We start from the raw sequence: 24,609 nt of genomic DNA, 5'->3' as shown, positions 1-24,609 counted from the left end.
CTATCGATCCATCTGTCCTAACAGCCACCACCAGCAGTTTACTGAAGTGTTTACCAACACTTTCCCCATTGGCCTCATGAGCCACCTCAAACTTACAAAACCAGAGCGGAAGTAAGTCACAGGAGTCACCCCGCTACACGGGTGGGTTTAAACTAAACAGTGGGGGGGGGGGGGGGGGGGTCAATAACGTGGAAGTGTATGCGTGCAGTTAACGGGAAAGAGAGTGTAGGAAAGGTCACGTTTAAACTAACAGGGCATGGGGAAGGGAACCAATGCAAGGAGACAGAGGGCCATAAAAGGAGGACAGAAGCGAAAGATAGAAGGGAGAAAAGAAAAACAAACCTGAAAGCTTTGTGCATTAATGCGAGGAGCATTCGTAATAAGGTGGATTAATTGAATACACAATTAGTAGTTAAGGAATATGATATAGATGGAATTACGGAGACATGGCTCCAGGGTGACCAAGGCTGGGAGCTAAACAAGCAGGGGTATTCAATATTCAGGAAGGATAGGCAGAAAGGAAGAGGAAGTGGGGTGGCATTGCTGGTCAAATGGGAGATTAATGCAATAGCAAGGAGAGACATTAGCTTAGACATTGCTGTAGAATCAGTATGGGTAGGACTTCCGGTGGCGTTATGGACTGAACAAGTCGCACGTCAACTAGCTCCGTGAACATTTCGATCTAGGAAGAGAGGAACGGGACGGGCCCGTTGCAACTTACCGGCAATTTTCAACGAAGGGAGTCGTATACAGACCACCAAACAGCAGTAGGGAAGTTGGGGATAGCATCAAGCAGGAAATTAAGGATGAGTGTAGCAAAGGTACAGCAGTTATCATGGGTGACTTTAATCTACATATAGATTGTCCAACCAAATTGGTAATAGCGCTGAGGAGGAGGATTTCCTGGAATGTATATGGGATGGTTTTTTAAGCCAATATGTAGAGGAACCGACTAGAGGGCAGGCCTAGACTGGGTATTGTGTAATGAAGGATTAGTCAGCGATCTTGTTTTGCAAGGCCCCTTGGGCAACAGTGACCATAATATGGTGGAATTCTGCATTAGGATGGAGAGTGACACTAGTCAGAGACTAGGGTCCTGAACTTAAACAAAGGAGACTTTGAAGGTATGAGATGGGAATTGGCATGGATAGACTGGCAAATTATACTTAAAGGGTTGACGGTGGAGATGCAATGGCAAAGATATAAAGATCGCATGGATGAACTATAAATTTTGTTCATCCCTGTCTGGCGAAAAAATAAAATGGGGAAGGCGGCTCAACCATGGCTAATGAGGGAAATCAAGGATAGTTTTAAATCCAAGGAAGAGGCATATAAATTGGGCAGAGGAAGCAGCAAACCAGAGGACTGGGAGAAATGTAAAATTCAACAGAGGACAAAGGGGTTAATTACGAGGGGGAAAAGAGCAAGAAAGAAATCTTGCGGGGAATATAAAAACTGACTATAAAAGCTTCTTTAGATATGTAAAAAGGAAAAGATCAGTGAAGACTAATGTAGGTCCCTTATAATCGGAGAGAGGTGAATTTATAATGGGAGACAAGGAAATGGCAGGACAGGTAAACAAGTACTTTGGTTCTGCCTTCACTAAGGAAGACACAAACAATCTCTCAGAAATACTAGGGGACAGAGGATCTAGTGAGAGGGAGGAACTGAAGGGAACCCATGTTAGTCAAGAAATGGTGTTAAGTAAACTGTTGGGACTGAAGGCAGATAAATCCCCAGGGCCTGATGGTCTGTATCCCAGAGTACTCAAGGAGGTGGTCCTAGAAATCCTGGATGCATTGGTGATCAATTTCCAATGTTCAAAAGGTTCCTGTGGACTGGGGGGTAGCCAATGTAACTCCACTTTTTAAGAAAGGAGAGAGAGAGAAAACAGGGAATTATAGACCAGTTAGCCTTACATCGGTAGTGGGGAAGATGCTTGAGTCGATTATTAAAGATGATAAGAACGGCGGCAAGGTGGCGCAGCGGTAGAGTTGCTGCCTTACAGCGAATGCAGCGCCTGAGACTCAGGTTCGATCCTGACTACGGGCGCCGTCTGTACGGAGTTTGTACGTTCTCCCCATGACCTGCGTGGGTTTTCTCCGAGATCTTCGGTTTCCTCCCACACTCCAAAGACGTACAGGTATGTAGGTTAATTGACTGGGTAAAATGTAAAAATTGTCCCTAGTGTGTGTAGGATAGTGTTAATGTGCGGGGATCGCTAGGCAGCGCGGACTCAGTGGGCTGAAGGGCCTGTTTCCGCGCTGTATCTCTAAATCTAAAAAAAAAAAAATGATATAGCAGCGCATTTGGAAAGCAGTGACAGGATCGCTCAAAATCAGCATGAATAACTTTTATGAAGGGGAAATCATGCTTGATTAATCTTCTGGATTTTTTTGAGGATGTAACAAGTAGAATGGATAAGGGAGAGCAGGTGGATGTGGTGTATCTGGACTTTCAAAAAGCCTTTGACAAGGTCCCACACAAGAGATTAGTGAGCAAAATTAGAGCACATGGTATTGGGGGTAGGGTATTGACATGGATAGAGAACTGGTTCAAAGGAAGCAAAGAACAGGAATTAATGGGTCCCTTTCAGAATGGCAGGCAGTGAGTAGTGGGGTGCCGCAAGGCTCGGTGCTGGGACCCCATTATTTACAATATGTATTAACGATTTAGACGAGGGAATTAAATGTAACATCTCCAAGTTTGCAGATGATACAAAGCTGGGTGGCAGTGTGAGCTGCGAGGGGGATGCTATGAGGCTGCAGGGTAACTTGGATAGGTTGGGTGAGTGGGCAAATGCAGTATAATGTGGAAAAAATGTGAGGTTATCCACTTTGGCGGCAAGAACAGGAAGGCAGATTATTATCTGAATGGTGTCAGATTAGGAAAAGGGGTGGTGCAACGAGACCTAGGTGTGCTTGTACATCAGTCACTGAAAGTAAGCATGCCGGCACAGCAGGCAGTGAAGAAAGCTAATGGCATGTTGGCCTTCACTGTGAGAAGATTTGAGTTTAGGAGCAAGGAGGTCCTACTGCAGTTGTATAGGGCCCTGGTGAGACCGCACCTGAAGTATTATGTGCAGTTTTGGTCTCCTAATTTGCGGAAGGACACTACTGCTATTGAGGGAGTGCAGCGTAAATTCACCAGGTTGATTTACCGGGATGGCAAGACTGACATATGATGAAAGAATGGGTTGATTGGGCTTGTATTCACTGAAATTTAGAAGGATGAGAGGGAATCTTATAAAAACATATTAAATTCTTAAAGGATTGGACAGGCTAGATGCAGGAAAAATGTTCCCGATGTTGGGGGAGTCCAGAACCAGGGGTCACGGTTTAAGAATAAGGGGTAGGCCATTTAGGACTGAGATGAGGAAAAACTTTTTCACTCAGAGAATTGTGAATCTGTGGAATTCTCTGCCACAGAAGGCAGTGGAGGCCAATTTACTCAATGTTTTCAATGGAGTTAGATTTAGCTCTTAGGTCTAAAGGAGTCAAGGGATATGAGAGAAAAAAGCAGGTATGGGGTACTGATTTTACATGATCAGCCATGATCATATTGAATGGCGGTACTGGCTCGAAGGGCTGAATGGCCTACTCCTGCACCTATTTTTCTATATTTCAGTAAACTCCAAGAAACTGCCAAAGAGGAAGAAGAAAAAGGAAAGGAGGAAGATTCCTTTTTCCTCCTTTGCTAATTGGACCAACATTCTTATAGATTAAAACTCTGAATTAACTCTCTAATCCACTCTGACACTCCACCTCTTTAATATGCATTTAAAATCCTACCTCTGAACAAGCTTCCCCCTTTGGCATCGCCTTTTGTTTGATTACATTCCTGTTAAGTGTCACAGGATACTTTAATGCATTATAAATGCAAATCATTTGACAATTTACTGTGGCTTTGAAAGATCAGGTGCAATCAGAATATGGTGAATACTTTAACTAGTCTTGCAGGTTATGTAGACACATTGAATTGTTACTTGTTCCATTTATGCTGCTTAACCTACCTGCCTTAAAAATTCCAATAATTTCTACTGATGTTTCAGACAGAAATCTGGAATGTATTTCCCAAGAGGATAATGAAGGCAGGTACTGTGACAACATTTAATGAGTACTTGAAACACCATGGGATTTGGCCTCTGGCCTAGTACTGGAAATGGGATAGAGACTAGCTGGTATAGACATAGTGGACCAAGTGCCTGTTTTTGTGTTGTGTGACCCTTCAACTCTTCCCAGAATCTTTGCATCAGCAAGTTTGGATATATTATAGTAAATTAATGGTCAACTGATCCACAAGATTAAGGCACATGAGATCCATGTGACTTGGTAGATTAGATTCAAAATTGGCTTGGCTGTGGAAGACAGAGGGTAGTGGTGGTATGATAATGGTAGAGGTAATGATTGTTTAGGGTAGTTGGCGGCCTATCCATGCTCTCCTTATAACTCAAGTCTGTTCTGGCAACATCCTTGTGAATCTTTTCTGCACCTTCTCTAGCTCAATCACAACCTTCCCAGAGGATGGCGACCAAAACAGCACACAATATTCCAGGTGTGGCCTAACCAACCTCTTATACAGCAATCATGAAGTAGATCTCTTTTGCCTCCTTTGCTAATTGGACCAACATTCTTACTGACTAAAACTTTTGCTTTTCCAAATGCAGGTAGATCCTGAACCTCAGAATCTCTTCCAGCTCTCTTGCTCCTAATGTGTAGGTATATTCACCCTGGGAGGTAGAAACATAGTAAAAAATCTAATGAAGAATCGTCCACATTAAACATTTCACTCCATCGCTCTTTCCACAAATTCTGCTTGATCTGAGGGGTGATTGCAGTATTTTCAGTTTTTTTCTTTCAGACACATTTAATGTTTCAGATATCTGACCTTTTCATCGGGACACAGTAGGTCATGAGCACCATGATCTTTCCTTGAAGACCCCCCCCCCCCCCCCGAATCTCCTTGCTGCAAGGAGTTTAAAAGAACAGAACACAAAGTACTGGAGTAACTCAGCGGATCAGGTAGTATCTGTGGAGGGAATGGTTTTGGATCTCTTCTGAAGACTGTTTGGGATAGGGTGGTGATCGCTGGAAAAGGCATGGATGGACACAAAATATTGGAGTAACTCAGCAGGACAGGCAACATCTCTGGAAAGAAGGAATGGGTGACGTTTTGGGTCGAGACCCTTCTTCAGACTGAGTCAAGGGAGAGGGAGAATCAGAGACGAGGAAGTGTACGGCGTGAAACCGAGATAAAGGGGATGGAGATCAAGGAGAATGTAGAATATTGTTAACTAGGAGAAGGTAACTACAAAGCAAATGTAGATAAAAGGCATGGGTCAGGACAAAGCCTGGCAAAGGAAGGACAAGGAGGTGCAGATGTTGGTTTATATAAAAAAGATGTAAAGTGCCAGAGAAAATCAGCAGGTCAACATCTATGGAGAACACAAATAGATGATATTTTGGGTTTGGGGACCTTCTGAAGACTGATTCCTGTTCCACGTTCTCCTGAGATGCTGCGTGACTTGCTGAGTTACACCAGCACTTTGTGTCTTTCCCCCGCAAGTGACAGGTGGATGCAAGTGAGGGGGGGATAAAATGGGTGGAGTAAGTGCCAAAGCCGAGAGGTTGAAAAGACAGACTTCTCCTTCTTCTTTGACTGGCAGAAGGGTGAAGTGACAAAGGCTATAGGTTTAAAGCCCCCGTTTCTCCTTCACCTTAATACTATGCACGTGTAACCACCATGAGAGCGTATACCCACCTTCCCGCGCGCTCCAACTCGACTGGCTCGCGAGTCTGGGCAGAGGGTTTGGGGATCGACAGGGATGCGCGCACACTGGCTTGGAGTCGGGACGTCGTGTGCGCGCGCACGCTGGCGGGTCTGGGACGTGCGTCGGCGCGAGTACGCGCACGCTGGCCGGTGTGGGGCCGGCGCAAGTTCGCGCACGCTGGCTGGTGCGGGGCCGGCGCGAGTGCGCGCACGCTGGCTGGTGCGGGGCCGGCGCGAGTGCGCGCACGCTGGCCGGTGCGGGGCCGGCGCGAGTGCTTGCACGCTGGCTGACGTCCCGCAGGGGGGAGAGGGAAGGGGGAAGAGGGAAGAGGGTGGGAAAAAAAATCGGATAAAATAAGCGTCGGGCGCCATCAGGCAGCAACTCGGTGTCACTGTGAGCCGACAATGGCCAAACTGGAGCAAGTGCTGATACTAGAACCGCCCATCGAGCTCAAATTCAAAGGTGACGGCCGACGAACTTTTATTTATATAATTTAAAATTATTTATAATGATGTGAAATGCATTTAGTGACGGGCCGGCCGGGCGGAGGTTAGCGGCGCCTGGCTTGTTGCTCTGCCGTTTTTTTGCAATTTTCTTACCTCTCTCCTCTCCTATTTTCTTGCTGACCGTCGGCCGGGGAGACGAGGGGGAGGTGGGGTGCTGTCCAAGCTCCGGCCCCGGCCTCGGCTCCAGCCCCGGGCCAGCGTGTGAGCCGCCGGCTCTGACTCAGTCCCGCCGGGAGCCGCCATTTTGGCCTTGCCGAGTGGGCCTAGTCCGTGTGCCCGGCGCCACGGCGCCTCGTACACCGGGGCTCCCGGCTCCAGAGGGGCCGGTGGCCGGCTGGCTCCGCAACCCACCCCAACGGGATGGCCTGTCGGAGGCTGGGGGTTTGGGGGAGCTGGCCCGCTTGTGCAGCGGAGAGGCTGCGGGCACAAGTGGGGACACCAAGTACATTTAACCCCCGTCCTTCATTCATCTCTTGCACAAATATCCCCCCACACCCCCTCTTTATTTCCAGACCCATCTCTCAATTTATCGCCGTGGGGTGTTGAAAATAACTCGGCGATTTCAACCTTGAGATGATAACGTGCTTTGCGCACTTGCAAATGCTTTATTGAAAATAAAATCTGTGCAACTGCATGGTAACAATAATCAAGAATTCGTACATTTTGGTGCATTATTTCTTTACGTGAATGTTTTGTGGGATCATATCTACTCCGCGGTAGAAATACTAAAGGAGTTGGGCATTGGTTCAAATATTTCGATTGATTTTCCCTTTCCAGTTTTTGAAAAAATATTCTTAATGTCTCGGAGTGTGTCGATGCAATCGATTGGATGTCTTAAGTATGGTCGCTTTAATGGAATAAGGTTCTCTGCTAAAGCTGGAAACAGTTTGTGTTACAGAGTCTGGAGGCTTTGTAGGGTCAGGGTAAAAATAGTCTTGTCAAAAATTTATTTTCAAGACGCTATGCCAAAATTGGGCCATGGCTAATTGATGAGGAGAAACTCAGTACTACACATTCTATTTGGCTGCCTTAATAAGACATTACACTGGCGGTCTCATGGACTGTACACCATGGTAATGACTAGCTCCGCCCAAAGTGCCAACGAGGCTGTTGGAAACGCGACTGAGCAGCAATCCATGCCCTTTGACACCAGGTGGATTACATTTCTTCTCAATATCGCTCGGCTTCATTCCAAAGAACTGATCTAATACACACATTTTGTGCTCTTGTAAATTAATTACAGACAAGATTTAGGTTTTAATTGTTTAATCTGTGCGACTAACTTGTTTAGGGAGGATAAGTGTTTTGCGTTACATAAATTTTGGATAAGAAAACCCATCAATATTAAAGATGAAAAGGAGATTTATGCTGTACTTGCTTGTAACTATTTAATCCCATATTTATCCAGTCTATTATGGAATTTTGAAATTTTACTTTAGTTTATGAAATTTATTTTAAGAGTGCACATCTTGTGTGATGGATTTAAATCACTATTTGGCTAAACAGTTTGATAGTTGAAGCACTGTAGACCACATAAATGTGCACCTTGATCTTTATTAAAATAATATTTCTAATTCCATTGCCACTACTGGACTGTATGTAAGAAAAGAATTTCACTGCGTTTGCACATGTGACAATAAAATCACTATAGAAGCATTAGTGGCGGAACGCATGATTTGTGTTGTTGGAATTTCCTTATTAAACCCCTTGCCTTACCATCTCCCTCGGTATGTCTCTTGTTCAGGGAATATATTTTAAAGAAGCAGTTAATACCAAGGGGCAGAAGGTACGAGACTAATATGGTGATGATTGGAGGTAGACACAAAATGCTGGAGTAACTCAGTGGGTCAGGCAGCATCTCTGGAGAGAAGGAATGGGTGACGTTTTGGATCGAGACCCTTCTTCAGACTGATTGGGATGTTTAAGTTCTCCATGGTATTTGAAAGTAAGTTTCACAGTTATATGTATTGTGAGCATACTGTCACAAGCCTTGTGATTGAAAGGATATTGGATGTGATGGCAAAGTTATGAATAGTTCATTCATGTAGTTTATGTTGCTTGGATGATGGATGATGTAACAAATACGGAAAGCAATTAGGATGGGAACCAGATGAGATAATTTTGGTTCAGATCTTTATTTACAAAGTATTGCAACTTAAGCAAGAGGCGATGGACACATAATTTTTGATAGTTATATCACTGAAATCTTCCTTTCCCAGCTCACTGCTGTTGCACCCTTGCTTCAGCTCTATTTTAAAACTGTTAACTATACCTTTTTGTTAACTTTAGACAGGAGACTTGTGACTGAAGAGATGTGTGTATTATACGTGCAATAATCCAAAGTGTATCTTAACTCACTCAAGCTTTGGTTACGAATTTACCTGTAGTGCATGTCACCATCAAGTAAATGTCTATCCCCAACTGCTTTTGCGACATCAACCACTAAAAGGAATCCTTATAAAGCTGTTGTAAGGAGTTCTAGGATATTGAAATAAGGGTAATATGATTCCCTTGTTATTTTCAATCTTCATTTGGAGTGCACTGGAAAAACTGAACCTGCACAGGACTCTGAAGTAGCACGGCTCAAAAATTCACCCTCCCCTTTGAGTGAAGAGATTTTACTTTGTCTCCGCTCTAAATGGCCTTTCATATCTTCTGTGACTGATTATTGGTTGTAGGTACTCCAGTCAGGGAAAAATCTTCCCTGCAAAAAAAACAAAGTTTCAGTGAGATCGCCTTCTTTCATTCTTCTAAATGTTAGAGGGAACTGATTTGCCATAATGCTGAGAACTATTTTCTGCACTCTGCATCTTTCCCTTCACTCTATCTATTGAACTTGTGGTTGACTTGATTGTATTTGTGTGGTATATCTGATCTGTTTGGATAGCATGCAAAATAGTTTTTCACTACCTCGGAACATGTGATGATGATAATAAACCTAGAATACAAAAGTATTTATTCACAAAATGCTGGAGTAACTCAGCAGGTCAGGCAGCATCTCAGATGAGAAGGAATGGGTGACGTTTCGGGTTGAGACCCTTCTGGGCCTCGACCCGAAACGTCACCCATTCCTTCTCTCCTGAGATGCTGCCTGACCCGCTGAGTTACTCCAGCATTTTGTGAATAAATACCTTCGATTTGTACCAGCATCTGCAGTTATTTTCTTATATCTTAGAATACAAAAGTAGTCTACTCGTATCCTACTCACTTAATCTACAAACTTAGTCTAAGCGGGCCAGTCTGAAGAAGGGTTCCAACCCAAAATGTCACTTGTTTCTTTTCTCCAGAGATGCTGCCCGACTGCTGAGTTGTTCTAGTACTGTGTCGATCTTGGTCTACTCGATCTCTCTTCAGATTTACTATCTGTGGAATCAGTCCAGTGAATTTGTAGTCAGCACAGCCTTTTTTAAGGAGGCCAAAACTATGTAATACTCTAGCCAAACGTCTCTGCAAGGTTCTGCTCAACTGCAGAGGACATTGTCAGTTGATGTATCCTTGTGATAAATAAAGGCTTACCTGTTATTTGCATTTCTAATTTGCCTTTTGTGCTGAACCTTCAAAGTGGCATCCAGTAACTTTTGTACAAGGGCACTTGGTTCTCTTTGAACATAACTTGTGGTTTCAATCTCAAATGTTGCTTTGTTTTGTCTGCTCAAGTGGATGACCTTGCATTTTCCACATCATAAATTGAAGGATTCAGAAATAAATAGGATACATTTAATGTTAAATCAGGGGCAGTAAAATTGGATTGAGAGTGATAGAAGTTGAATAGTTTTTAAAACTTCAACATCTTCAATTGACTACTGAAAGGATGAGAATCTACATTCATATAGTTAAATTTCAGTACCAGATTATATTTGACGATAATAAACAATTAGCATACAGTTAAAATCGTACCATTGGTTACATTGACAAGTTTTTACTTTCTGCAGCTCATTTATAATGCAAAAACTTCAGTTTTGCATCATTCAGTGCATGCCAATAGAGGGAGATTTTCTATTAATGGAGTGGTACGATAACAGCATTTCTTTTTCATTTGCATTTAACCTGCTCATTTGTTCTTGTAATGCATTAGTTATGGTTAGTGACATTTAGTTATTTTGATAGCAAAATCTGATATATTGTGCTGGTGTATGACGGCCATCTAGATTAGAGCGATCAAGGATAGATGCCGAAGGCAATTGGTCAGAAAACAAATCTAGAGCTGAGAATGCTTTAGATCCATTTTGAGTAGTGCTCGAGGAAAATGGTGAAAACCATGCCAAATACAGCAGAGAAAATAAGGAAAGTAACTGCAGATAACAAGTAGAAATGTGTGGAACTTGACCAGCGACCTTTGTGATGGTGATTGGATAGCAATCTGATTTGGAAAAACAAGCAGTTAGAAAGTTGTGAAGTGGGCACAAAATTCAAAAGTGAACTCTTGAAGACTTTGGAGAGGAAAGTTGGGTGAAGGAATGGGAATTTGGAATATAGGCATTTTGATGACTGTGGGTTTGAAAGGGAAACATACCTGAAATGGGGAACCAGTTATAATATCAGCCAGTGTGGATAAGCAGTGGAGACACTGGGAGATCAATAATGTGGTTGCAATAAAATCTCTGGAAATGGGGATAGCTCTTTTGGATGAGATGAGGCTGGTAAGAAATGCGGAGGATTGTTGAGAAACCTGTCCTGAGCTTTTTTGTTAGATTCTGGGAGGAAGTGCAGGAGATAGCCACGTTCATAGGGGAGTTACACACAAAAAACATTGAACTTAGTAGGAGTGAGGAGAGAAATAGTTAAGGTGATGGGTTTGAGAGAACATTTGGTGTAGAGGAGTTAAGCATGGATAGGGAATGATTTCTTGTCTTTGATTCTGAATTTTACCAAATGTGTCGAAACACTAAACTAATTGTGTCTATGCTGAATGCAATTCACCTTGAATTTGAGCAATTAAAGATCAGGAGTGGTTGGGATAGAGAAAATTGAGGTTCACTGAAGCTGTAGATTGTTATTTTTGTGCAGTACGCTATTGGAAATTGATCTGGAAATTGGATCAATTCAAATTGGCTGCTGGCTGCATTTATTACCAATGAACATTGGAAATGTAATAATTCAGCTTTAGGTTATGACTAAACAGCTGATTTTCTGCAAAGTAAATGTTATCATGTAAACTTAAAGATACAATTTGGCCACACCATTTGTATTCCATTAAACATTTTTAATATTTATACGTGGGAGAAAATAAATTATGCATGGACAGATTTCTTTCCTGGGTTTTAAATTCACCAAAGCTATCACATAATCGGAAACTGTTTGCTGAATACTTGATTGCCTAATTCAAATAATTAAGACTTTATAACCATTTTACACATGAGCTATTCTACATGAAGTATAATAAATATTAAAGAAATATTAATGCTCCTGCTTTGATATACAGTGCATATTATACAGCTTTTTCTCAGGTGCTGCTCTAATCAAGTTGCTTAAAGTTAATTTTTGAAGAATTGCCTATAATTTTTTCCAATAAGATTGATTACTAACAGTTATCATCGGTTCAAGGGGGAAAAAAGATAGTTAACCATATTTTCTTTTTGAAGTTTCATAATATTTCAAATGGATATTGCAGCACATTGTAGAAGAAAATAAGATTGGAAATGATATTTGTATGCAAGCTAAGCAGAGTTGTATCTGTCTCCTGTGTTCTTGCCAATTAATTTGAGGCATTTGACTGAAGTAATATAATTGCTATGCTGGCCATTATTGTTTTCAGAGGAGAAATAAATTAATGTACAGAATATCATGCAAGTTAAATGAAATCAAACTTGCTTAGTCATCAGAATTAGTGCTCTTAAATACTGCTTTACACGCCACCAGTCTGTTATAGAACAGCACATCCTCTGTCTGAAAATAACACATGGATTGGGAATAGGCCAATTTATTTTTTCCCATAACTTGCTCTGCAGTTTCTTACGTTAGTATAGAGGGTAACTTGTACAATTCAGTTCTGAGGTCACAGACTCTGTGGGAACCACAGGTGGATCTGGAGGTACTAAATGTAGTGGGTGGATAATTTGTGCGCACTGATTCTACTATATGTTTGGCTTTTGGATGTTCCAGGTACATTGAATTTGGGGTTCTTATTGCTACCCGTTTCCATTTTGAACAGTCCTGGTCCAGGAATTTCATATAATCAGTCTGCCACTATATGCTCATTTGTGGATGATCTATCTGCCTCTGCCTTCAAATATTCAAGGCACTGCTTTCACTTCTCTTTGAGGAGGAGTTTTTAAAATATTGTTTTTGTTTGAGGGGGGAAAATCACAAATCACCTCCTCTCTTTTTAGATGGGGAATCCCTTGCTCCCATAACAAGAAACATCTCTCTATATCAAAAAAAGACATGAGGTGCTGTAGAATCTCAGTGGGTCAGGGAGCATCTCTGGAAACCATGAATCAGTGATGTTTTAGGTCGGGTCCAGAAATGCTTCCTCACCCACTGTTACTCCATCACTTTTTCCTTTTTTTGTAAGACAGCACCTGCAGTTCCTTGTGAAGGGTCTCAACTAGAAACTATCCATGTTCTTCAAAATGCTGCCTGACCTGCTGTGTTACTCCACACGTTGTCTTTTTTTGTTTGTAATCTAGCATCTGCAGTTCCTCGTGTATCCCTCTATATCAATTATGTTAAAGGCCCTTTGGATGTTGTAATCAGGTCCCCTCTCACTCTTCAAACTCCTGTCCTACCTTTCCTTGGAAGACAGTCTGGCCAGTCTAGATATTAGGCTAATAAATCTGCTTTTAGTAGGCCTGAAAAAACCTGCCTTGGGTCAGGCAGCATCTCTGGAAATGTTTGTAGAGTATTTGCATCTTTTCTTAAATTAGGACATCAATGCTGTACACGTACTCCAGAAGTGGTCTTGCCTCTGAAACTGAAGCGTAACCTTTTGCATTCAGTTCCCTTAACAATAAGCCCCAAACCTTTTTTAGCTTTCTTAATTACTTGCTATACTTGCATACTACTGTCTTGTGATTCCTGCATTAGGGCCCTGATCATTGATAATAGACAATAGGTGCAGGAGTAGGCCATTTGGCCCTTCGAGCCAGCTGCCATTCAATGTGATCATGGCTGATCAGTCTCGATCAGTACCCCGTTCCTGCCTTCTCCCCATACCCCCTGACTCCGCTATCCTTAAGAGCTCGATCTAGCTCTCTCTTGAATGCATTCAGAGAATTGGCCTCCACTGCCTTCTGAGGCAGAGATGTCTCTAGTCTAGACTTTCACCTTGCAATCTCATTTCCTACATTGCACAGATTTTTGTTGATTTTTTAAAATGTCCTTCACTTCACAACTAAATTTTCTACTTATTGTGTTGCAAATTTAGTAACCTTGCCTTTATTGTATTCATCCAAGACATTTACAGGTGCTCTCCAGGATATAGCAGTGTTATTTTCTTGTGAACTGTTTGTAACCTACACAGCTTGAAACTTGGGTAATGTAGCTGGGAACTGAATTCTCCCATGGCAGAAGATGCCTGCAGCCCCATGGTAGCTAGCAACTCCATTGCACCTGCACCTGTCTTCCAAATGTTCATGCGTATGTACGGGGGCTGTACAGAAATTTGGAAGGACATATATATGAAACTTGGATCAATGCAAGGCCTTAACCTTTTTCTGTGTGGCATACCATTACCTACTGTGTAAGAAAGAATTGCAAATGCTGGTTTAAATTGAAGGTAGACACAAAATGCTGGAGCAACTCAGTGGGACAGGCAGCATCTTTACCCACTGTCCAGCTAATTTATCTATGTAACTTTTAACCCAGTGATATCATCATCATCATCATATATATACAGCCGGAAACAGGCCTTTTCGGCCCTCGAAGTCCGTGCCGCCCAGTGATCCCCGTACATTAACACTATCCTACACCCACTAGGGACAATTTTTACATTTACCCAGCCAATTAACCTACATACCTGTACGTCTTTGGAGTGTGGGAGGAAACCGAAGATCTCGGAGAAAACCCACGCAGGTCACGGGGAGAACGTACAAACTCCTTACAGTGCAGCACCCGTAGTCAGGATCGAACCTGAGTCTCCGGCGCTGCATTCGCTGTAAAGCAGCAACTCTACCTCTGCGATGCGCACCTGGATGTGCCCCATTGCAACCCCCCCCGGGTCCCCGTCCCTTTCGACCTATAATCCAGGATGGATGATGTTTAGGGTCTGGCCTATTCTTCAAACTGATGGAATATGGAAGTGAAAAAGAAAGATGGGGTTGGAGCAAAGTCTGCCAAGTGATAGGTGGATATGGTGGGGGAGTGGTAATTGGTAGTTTATTGGAGATAATGACAAAGGCAAGAGATAAAAGGGAGAAAAGAGGGTGGCAGATAAAGAGTAAAGCCATTTTCTTATGTCTGCTTTGATCTTGTTTTCACACCTTACTCTTCCATAGCTCTGGACCCCCTCTCCCCTGACTGTCAGAAGAAGGATCTCCACTCGAAACATCACCCATTCCTTCTCTCCAGAGATGCTGCCTGTTCTGCTGAGTTACTCCATCATTTTGAGCAAAGCCAGAGGGAGGTATATGGGTGGAACGGGACAGGGGGAGGGGAAATATGGGATCTCAGACGAACGGATAGAGGAGGGAAAAGAAACAGAGTATTCTGGGTCGTGGGAGAAATGGGAAGGCACTTGGAACATCGTTCATCCATTTCCTCCACAGATGCTGCCTGACCTGTTGAGTTACTCCGGCATCTTTTATTTGTGTGAGATGGCGGCCAATTTGTACACAGCAAGATTATTGGGAAGGATTCATATATTTACAGGGAGCTTTTACTGGAAAGAGTCATCTGTTGTTTCAGATGCAACGTGCGTGCATTGCAGTTTTTATTTTTGTCCCAATTTATTAAGGAACAGAAGTTGTACTCAATCAGCCTATGAATCTTTTGCAGAATTTTAGTACCCCAAGGGATGTTTGCAAATAAAAGATCAGTTGTCTGCTTTAATCTGTCAAGAGCTTAAAATAATAGGTTATGCTTCCTTAGTTAATATATGGAAAGATCATGCAGTATTATAGAATTGGCAAGACGTGTCCTCTAACCCCTGATCTTCACAGGTTTTAAATGGTCTATAATATTTTTGGACATGGGCTAAAGATATTTCCATTTGAATTGGTTAAAAGTGTTTATAATATTGTAGAGGGATATTGGAGCGCTTACAGAACAATTATACAATGGTTGTTTCATGGGGCAGGTTGTGATTTTGTTTTTTCTCTCTCTGAGTGCCATATCTTTGGTTAAAATCCTTATGCAAAGGTAATGTAAACTTTGATACCATGGTATCCATTTCAACAGATGATTCTCAGGCCATTCCCGGGTTACAAATGCTTGCTTTATGGAAAGCCCGACATGCGAATAACCTCCCATACTATTCAAAATCCCAACATGCATTCCCCTGAATGGCAGAGCTGGTTCCTCTCCCCACTTAGTATTTATCCTTTCTTATGAGTCTTTTATGTGCTTTTGATGCCAGAATGTCTACAATATTCTAGAGGTATGGTTACCAGATTGAGTGATTTTGTTTTTGTTGTTTATTTTCGGACTTGTAGGAACTTGCAGACATGTGTAAAAATGGAACCTGTTTGGTACTCCAGGATAGCCTACGTATGCTTTGCCAAATATAATATGGGAGCAAAAGAAAAATAACTAGTTGCTATGGTCCAGTGGCCAGAAATATACCAGCTGCCTCCAATAGCAGTACTTTTATTAACTCTTGGAGTCACAAGACTGCAGATGCTGTAATCAATAGCAAAAGCCAAACTACTGGAGGAACTTTGCGGGTCAGGTAGTATCTGTGGATCATGAGATACAGTTGATGTTTCGGGTCAAGACCCTGCTGTCTTTTTGTTGTTGTCATGTGGCTTTTGCAAAGACTGGATACAAACATACTACTATGGGCACTTTCTGTACATACTCAAATCTCCACTTCTCTCATGTTCCCTGTTTCCTCATTGCCTGCTGCGACCTGGTATATTTATTTGTCTTGTTCAACGTATAACTGAATTAATTTGACTTGATTTTTGTTTGTCATGTGGTCGTTTCAGCTCCCTGCTGATGCCAAGCAACATGTGTTTAACCCAATTGGACAACAAGAAAACTCCACATTCAGAATCTTGTGCATCGTCGACCACATGAAGGACACATTTTCAATGCCAAGAGGCTTTTCTGTTTTTAAGCACATGACCTCACTTTTGATTTGTTTATGTTTAGAGATACAGCTTGGAAATAGGCCCTCCAGCCCCCGAGTCCACGCCGACCATCGATTACGCGTATACTAGTTCTTTCTCATTCCACTTTTGTATCCTACACACTTGGGCAATTGACAGAATTAACCTACTAACTGCATGTCTTTGAATGTGGGAGAAAACAGGAGTACCCAGAGAAAACCCACGGGGTCACAAGGAGAATGTACAAACTTTGCACAGGCAGCACCCATAGTCGGGAACGAGCTTGGGTCTCTGGTGGTGCGAGGTCGCAGTTCTACTGCAGCACCACTGTGTCGCCCATTTGGTAGTTTATGTCTTAAAGCTGCCCTGACATGCAAAAGCCATAATTGTTTCTCTGAATGTTTTATGGTAGGTTAGGTAATCATTGCATAAAGGTTTTGTATGTGCTGTCAAGATATTACACAGCAGATAATGTTCAATTTATTTCAACAATTTAGTTCCCTTTATTTTTAAAATAAACCAATTTTAATGTAACCCCAGGCCAGAAGGCTGCATGTATGGGCATGGAAATATTTCCATCACAGGTTTTAATTCAAAAGAATCCATTAGAATGTTTGTGAGTATTGTGAGATGAAAATGGAAAATGCTGGATCTTTCAGCAGGCCAGTCAGCATCTGTGAAAAGAGAAACGGTTAACATTTCAAGTCATAGTCTTTCTGAAATATGGCAAACAGGAGAAACTTCAAAGTTTCTTGCCAGGATATCAAGTACAGGCAAATAATAAAATGAGGGAATGGCAAAGAGTGTGCAAATGAGATGAATGGCATTTTTTCCTGTTTTGTTGGTGTCAGAGTTATCTGGATTAGTATCTTGAACCAGAGTGGAGAATTTTGAACAGTTTGGGCTTTGTGGAGCATGTTATCTGTACTAACTATCCTTGAACTCTACCTGTGGAAAATTTCCCATTGTGGTTTGAGGGTGTCTTCCAAGCCTAACGTGAGAGAAAGAATGGAATATGACTTCAGGAAATTGGATTATCACAGGATTGGTAGCAAATGCTGTATTGATATGGATGTAGCGCTAATAATTGATGGCATAATTTGTAGGCGATGATAAATGTGCAGGAGTAAAATAAATTATGGTAAGAGCACTTTTATCAGGCTGAGAGGTGAATTTAAAGTAGTTGCGTGAAAGTAAATTTCATGCCAGAGCAATTGAAATCATTCGAGGCAGAGTCACTGATGGCTCAGACCAAAATGTTCCCAATAAAAGAGAAAGTGAATCTCCCAAATCTAGATGCTCATTGTATCTGCCAGGTAACTAGCTGTATGCAACATTAGAGTCTACTACTATTATGTGTAAAACAGAAAAATAGGACAGCCAAAACTGAATGATCTTTGTCTATATGCACATAGCATTTGTAACAGCAGAGTTGACCTCATAGCCCAAATAGGAATAAATAATTGAAATCTAATAAATATAGCAAATATATGGCTGCAAAATTAGTAAATATTCCAAGATTTTAAGCTGGAAAGAGTGCAGAGAAGAGTTAAGAGGACGTTGCCAGGACTTGAGGGCCTGAGCTATAGGAAAAGGATGGGAAGACTGGGACTTTATTCCTTGGAGCAAAGCAGGCCGAAGGGTAATGTTGGGTGTATAAACTCATGAGGGGATAGACATATGGAAAGAATACAGTAGTGTAGGAAAATTACTGACGATGGTGGCACAAATCGAAGGTATCACAAAATGCTGGAGTAACTCAGCAGGTCCGGCAGCATCTAGGAGAGAGGGAATGGGTGACGTTTCGGGTCGAGACCATTCTTCAGACTGATGTCAGGGGGACGGGACAAAGAAAGGATATAGGTGGAGACAGGTGACAGTGGGAGAACTGGGAAGGGGAGGGGGGGAAGAGAGGGACAGAGGAACTATCTGAAGTTGGAGAAGTCAATGTTCATACCGTTGGGCTGCCAGCTGCCCAAGCGAAATATGAGGTGCTGTTCCTCCAATTTCCGGTGGGCCTCACTAGGGCACTGGAGGAGGCCCATGACAACGGTCAGACTGGGAGGGGGAGTTGAAGTGCTCAGCCACCGGGAGATAGGGTTGGTTAAGGCGGACTGAGCGAAGGTGTTGAGCAAAACGATCGCCGAGCCTGCGTTTGGTCTCGCCGATGTAGAGAAGTTTACATCTAGTGCAGCGGATACAATAGATGAGGTTGGAGGAGGTGCAGGTGAACCTCTGTCTCACCTGGAAAGACTGTTTGGGTCCTTGGATGGAGTTGAGGGGGGAGGTAAAGGGCAGAGTCTTTTTCAAAGAATACGGAGTATTTTTCCCGGTGTAGTTGAATTAAGAACTAGAGGGCATAGTATTTAAAGTAAGAGGGGAAAGATTATTAGGAATCTGCGGGACAACTTTTTCATGCACAGGTTGGTAGGTATGTATAACAAGCTGTCAGAGTAAGTTGAGGCTGATACAATAACATCTAAAAGACATTTGAAATGGCACATGGATAGGCAAGGTTCAGAGGGATATGGGCCAAACATGGGTAATAGGGTTAGCTTAGATGGGGCATCTTGGTTGGCATGGATGAGTTGGGCTGATGGACCTGTTTTCATCCAGTGTATTATATTGAAATTTGTTAATTAAAGAAAGCCAAGTGGTAATGTGGTTTATACCGATGATGTCCAATGACTTCTGAGGGTAAGGACTGAGTGGATGGGGAAGAAGATGACAGACCGAGTATAATGTGGAGAATATGTGTCCTTTAATGAGATCATTCACTTTGGTCCAAAATAAAGACATACTATTTTGTTGTAAGTACTGAGATATTCACTGGTGCAGCTAGTAGTCTCTCGGATGTGGTAACCAGGATTCAAATCTGGCCGTCAGTGTGATGTATGGAGTTTGCATGTTGTCCCTGTGAATGTTTTCCCTCTGGTGCACTGGATTCTTCCCACATGTCAAAGATGCATGGGTTTGAAGATTAGTTGTGTCGCGAGTGGTAGAATCTGCAAAACGTTGATGTAATGATGGGAGAATAAAACTTGAATTGGTATAAATGAGTGGTTGGCACAGAAATGTTGGGCCTGATGGCCTGTGTCTGTGCTGTATGATTCCGACAACTGTTAGTATTCAATGGGACCTAGAAGTTCCGGTACCCTCATTACTGAAAAGTTAACATGTAGGTACAACAAACAGTTAGAAAGAGAAATGGTATTTTGGTATGTCCTGCAAAAGGATTTGGGTACAACCGAAACATTTAGCTTTAATTATGTGGAGCCCAATGGTACCACTTGTCAATGAGAGAGCAGTGTGAAGGTTCTACTGATTGATCTTTGAGATGCATGTTTAATTCGAGGACAGATTAGACATTCTTGTTATTTATTGTAGGTTTACAAGAATGAAAAACGATCATAATGAAACTTAAGGGACTTGATTGGGAAGCTGTAACAATTGTGGTTTCCCTGGCTGTGGGAGGTCACAGCCTCAAAGATGGTGAATCTTTGGAAATGTTACCCATGACACCTGGAGCCTCGGGTTGAGTATATTTAAAAAAAAAGATATTTTAGATATTGAACGGATCGAAGGTGTGTGGTTAGTGCAGGAAAATGGTCCCTATGCAAAAACTGATTGTAATCTTATTCATAGAAACATAGAAAATAGGTGCAGGAGTAGGCCATTCGACCCTTCGATCTATTCAATTGATCACAGCTGATCATCCAAAATCAGTACCCCGTTCCTGCTTTTTCCCCACTATGGTCAGATCAGGCATGATGGGCCAAATGCCCTACTTCTAGTTTTTTGTAAAGATTAATCTATAAATATGTGAAGAGAACAAAAGAAAGAGAAGATACTTTTAGGCCCTAATTGTAGCCTAAATATTTTGCATCTGTCACCATTGAAGAGGGAGATGACACAGACTTTGGCATAGAGGACACTTGAAGGAATTTTCTTCACATTTGGATAAAATATATCGTAAATTCTTAAGCCAGGGTAGAAATGTAAAGTTCAGGCTATTTGAAAAATGCCCTTGCTTCGGGGGAAGTAAAAGGAAGATAAAGTGAATATAGATCAATAGACAATAGGTGCAGGAGTAGGCCATTCGGCCCTTTGAGCTTAAAGCTGGTGGAATTTACAGGAGTTACTTGAAATTAGAGAAATCAACATTCATACTGCTGGTAGACACAATGCTGGAGTAACTTAGCAGGTCAGGCAGCATCTCTGGAGAGAAGGAATGGGCGACGTTTTGAGTTGAGACTGGTTTGGCTCAGCCACCAAGCACAACATCCAGAGGCTGCAGCTCATTGTTCGATCGGCTGAGAAAGTTGTTGGCTGCAACCTTCCCCCCCCCCCCCATTGAAGAACTGTACACAGCAAGGGCCAGGAAGTGAGTGTGTAAGATCATCTCTGACCCCTCTCACCCTGGCCACAAACTCTTTGAAGCACTTCCCTCTGGAAGGCGACTCCGGACTGTCATGGCATCCACAGCCAGACATAAAAACAGCTTTTTTCCACGAGCAGTAGCTCTACTCAACAACCAAAAGTCTGTAGCCTCCTTTTGCTCTGGTATTTTATTGCATTCACATGTTTAAACTATAATGTTTTATTCTTAATGTTTTAATGTTTTATGTTTTACTCTTATTTAACCATATAACCATATAATAATTACAGCACGGAAACAGGCCCGTTCGGCCCTACCAGTCCACGCCGACCACTTTCTCTGACCTAGTCTCATCTACCTGCTCTCAGACCATAACCCTCCAATCCCCTCCCATCCATATACCTATCCAATTTACTCTTAAATAATAAAATCGAGCCTGCCTCCACCACTTCCACCGGAAGCTCATTCCACACAGCCACCACCCTCTGAGTAAAGAAGTTACCCCTCATGTTACCCCTAAACTTTTGTCCCTTAATTTGTTTACTGTATGTCGTGTATGCGAGCAGAGCACCAAGGAAATTCCTTGTATGTATACATACTTGGCCAATAAAATTTATTCAATACAGAGCAATGACACAGTCTTGCTTGACCCCAGTTTAGACTTGATGGATCAGAGTAATGTTTTGAGGAACTGCATAAAGGAAGGAAAGGAGACTGAATGATGCGAACACTGAACTTTGGGGTTTTAAGCCTAAAAAGCATTTCTGTCACCCAACCCACTGAGAGTTTCCAGCCTTTTTAAAAAAAACATTTCCAGTATATTAAATTCTCTTTTTATTTTCCTCCACCATTTTGCTTGTTTTGACTGATTTTACAAGAAGTTCAAACTGATTTCAGGCCCATGATTATCGAAGTCCTGATGCTATTGAGCTCAGTTGTTCTTTTAATTTACTACTGACTACTTTACTTTAATTTACTACTAGACTATTGCCGGAGTCTGTGTGGAGTTCTGTGGCAGGCCAGAAGTTTGAGACTTTTTAGCATTTGTGTCAGGATTTTTCAGTGCATTAATTTCAATGAAGATTTGAAGCATTAATGAAGATAAGGCTGTTATATAGTTGGTATGCACAGGTGCTTTGTATAGCATTGACATACATTCCAGGTGCTAAAAGGGCATTATAGACTTGTATACAGAGATGAATTGTGACCTTGCAGTCTGTCGAGATCCTGGTGTGAACTTGTCCACTGAGGTGTTTGCAGCACTTAATCGCACGTAGAGTATGGGGAGAGTGCTTGTGAGGTCTGGTATTGGGTTGAGTGTGTAAATGGCATAGCTGCCTCGGATTAAGATAGATAGCAACACGGTGCTGCATTCTGACTGATACTGCTGTGCTTGGCAATGACTGATCTTGTGTGGTGGCAGGCCATCCAGATCTTGTGGTCTCCCTCGGCACAGCCATTCTACCGCTCATTCCTGAGCTGTGCAGCGCTATGGTCATCGAGGTTTCTGCCATTAAAAATCTTGGGGCTGTGAAGTGCTTTGTCATCAAATGTGAGAGAGAGCAGCTCCTAATATACCAAACAGGAAGGAGATGAGAGAGATTGCAGTATCTTGGCAATCTGTATCTGTCAACACGAGCTCTTGTTCTGGTTACTGAGTGACTGAATCACTTGCCCAATGACAGTCTGAAACAAAGTAGAAAAAAAGTTAATTTTGTTTCTCTTTATGCAGATGCTGACTGACTTGTTGAGTGTTTCTGGAACTTGGTTTTATTTATGATTTCCTACATTTGCAGTTGATTTATCTCTTGCAGAGAGCTATCCTTCAGTGACCCATTGGTGATTCTTCTTTGCTTAGGGAATGGCTGTGGAGGGTAGCTGTTAATGCTAGGTTCCTAACACATCAGCATTTGCAGCCTGAAAGGATGTCCTTTTTTAAAAAGTACAAGGGAGTATGTTTCTGTGAGTGTTTGGAGTCTAGGACAAATTGATACACTCCAGAATAACATCAAGCTGGATGCCATTGTGTAGATTTTAAAACGCGATCATTCGTCAAGGTTGAATTTTTGAGCTTTATAATTGAAGGCACGTTCAAAAGTGAACAGATTTTGGTACAGTCTTGTAAATTATGGCAGAATGGTGTTTGATATTGCTATCACATAATAAGGCTTTGAGAAAGATAGAGGATTTTTCATTTAACTGGTGCTAGAGATAGTCATCTAGCATGGACACAGGCCCTTCGGCCCAACTTGCCTACAACAACCAACATGTCCCATCTACACTAGTCCTACTTGCCCGTGTTTGGCCCATATCCCTCTAAACCTATTGTATCTATGTAACTGTCTAATTGTTTCTTAAACTTTGCAATAGTCCCTACCTCAACTACTTCCTCTGGCATTTCATTCTGTACACCCACCACCCTTTGTGTGGAAAAAGTTACCCCTCAGATTCCTATAAAATCTTTCCCCTGTCACCTTAAACGTATGCCCTCTGGTTCTCCATTTCCCTCACTCTGGGCAAGCGACTCTGTGCATTCACCCAATCTATTCCTCTCGCGATTTTACAAACCTCTATAAAACCATCCCTCATTGTCCTGCGCTCCAGGTAGTCCCAGTCTGCTCATCCTTCCTATTACTCAGACCTTCGAGTGCTAACAACATCCGTGTAAATCTTCTCTGCACCCTTTATAACTTGACAATATCTTTCCTATAACAATGTCCCCAGAACTGAACACGATACTCTAAATGCGGCCTCACCAACATCTTGTATAACTGCAACATGACCTCTCAAATTATATACTCAATACTCTGACAGATGAAGGCCAATGTGCCAAAAGCTTTTTTGAGCCCCCCCCCCCCCCCACATCTACCTGTGCCACCACCTTGAAGGAACTGTGTACCAGTACACCTAGATCCCTCTGCTCTACAATACTTCCCAGAGCTCTGCTATTCACGTTGTAGGTCCTGCCCATGTTAGATTTTCCAAAATGGACCACCTCACATTTTTCTGTATTAAATTCCATCCAGATGAAGTAGTTCTTTGAAGAGATGTGTAAATCTGCTGTTATCTTGAATATTATTAACATTTTCCCTTAACCTTCGCCTCATTCTAGCATGATTGCCAAGATATTATCGATGAAACAAGGCAGAAATAAAGCTAATGCATTCCAGATAGAAGCCAGTAATGATTAGTGTTGGGAAGGGGCAAGGCCATGATTTATATTTATAACGGAGATGAGGAAGAACTTTTTCAGTCAGAGTGGTGAAGGTGTGGAATTCTCTGCCTCAGAAGGCAGTGGAGGCCAGTTCGTTGGATGCTTTCAAGAGAGAGCTGGATAGAGCTCTTAAGGATAGCAGAGTGAGGGGGTATGGGGAGAAGGCAGGAACGGGGTACTGATTGAGAGTGATCAGCCATGATCGCATTGAATGGCGGTGCTGGCTCGAAGGGCTGAATGGCCTACTCCTGCACCTATTGTCTATTGTCTAAACTAAGATGAGGATTTTGAATTCCAAATATGGAGAGAACTGGATTTGGGAACATCATTGTGCTCCAGGCATATGATACAAGGCTGGACACAAAATGCTGGAGTAACTCAGCAGAACAGGCAGCATCTCTGGAGAGAAAGAATGGGTGACGTTTTGGGTTGAGACCCTTCTTCAGACAATTGCCTTATGATACAAGGCAATCGCAGTGTAGCAAAATGGAAGGGCAGAGGATGTTATTCCAGTTAAAATTTAAGGTGAAGTT

The 24,609-nt window shown here is 42.3% G+C and overlaps 1 protein-coding gene across 1 annotated transcript in view; it reads left to right on the top strand.

Annotated features, from left to right (window-relative positions):
- The first annotated feature begins 6,080 nt into the window (after positions 1-6,080).
- Positions 6,081-24,609, top strand: part of LOC144592676 (vesicle-associated membrane protein-associated protein A-like) — a 63,971-nt gene continuing 45,442 nt past the window's right edge. Inside the window, exon 1 of the mRNA XM_078397471.1 lies at positions 6,081-6,232. Coding sequence (XP_078253597.1) covers positions 6,175-6,232 — 58 coding nt within the window. The 5' untranslated portion in view covers positions 6,081-6,174. The remainder of the gene's footprint in view (positions 6,233-24,609) is intronic.

This window comes from Rhinoraja longicauda, chromosome 4, assembly GCF_053455715.1.
Source record: "Rhinoraja longicauda isolate Sanriku21f chromosome 4, sRhiLon1.1, whole genome shotgun sequence".
NCBI lineage: Eukaryota > Metazoa > Chordata > Chondrichthyes > Rajiformes > Arhynchobatidae > Rhinoraja > Rhinoraja longicauda.
This window is presented reverse-complemented; position numbering and strand designations above follow the sequence as displayed.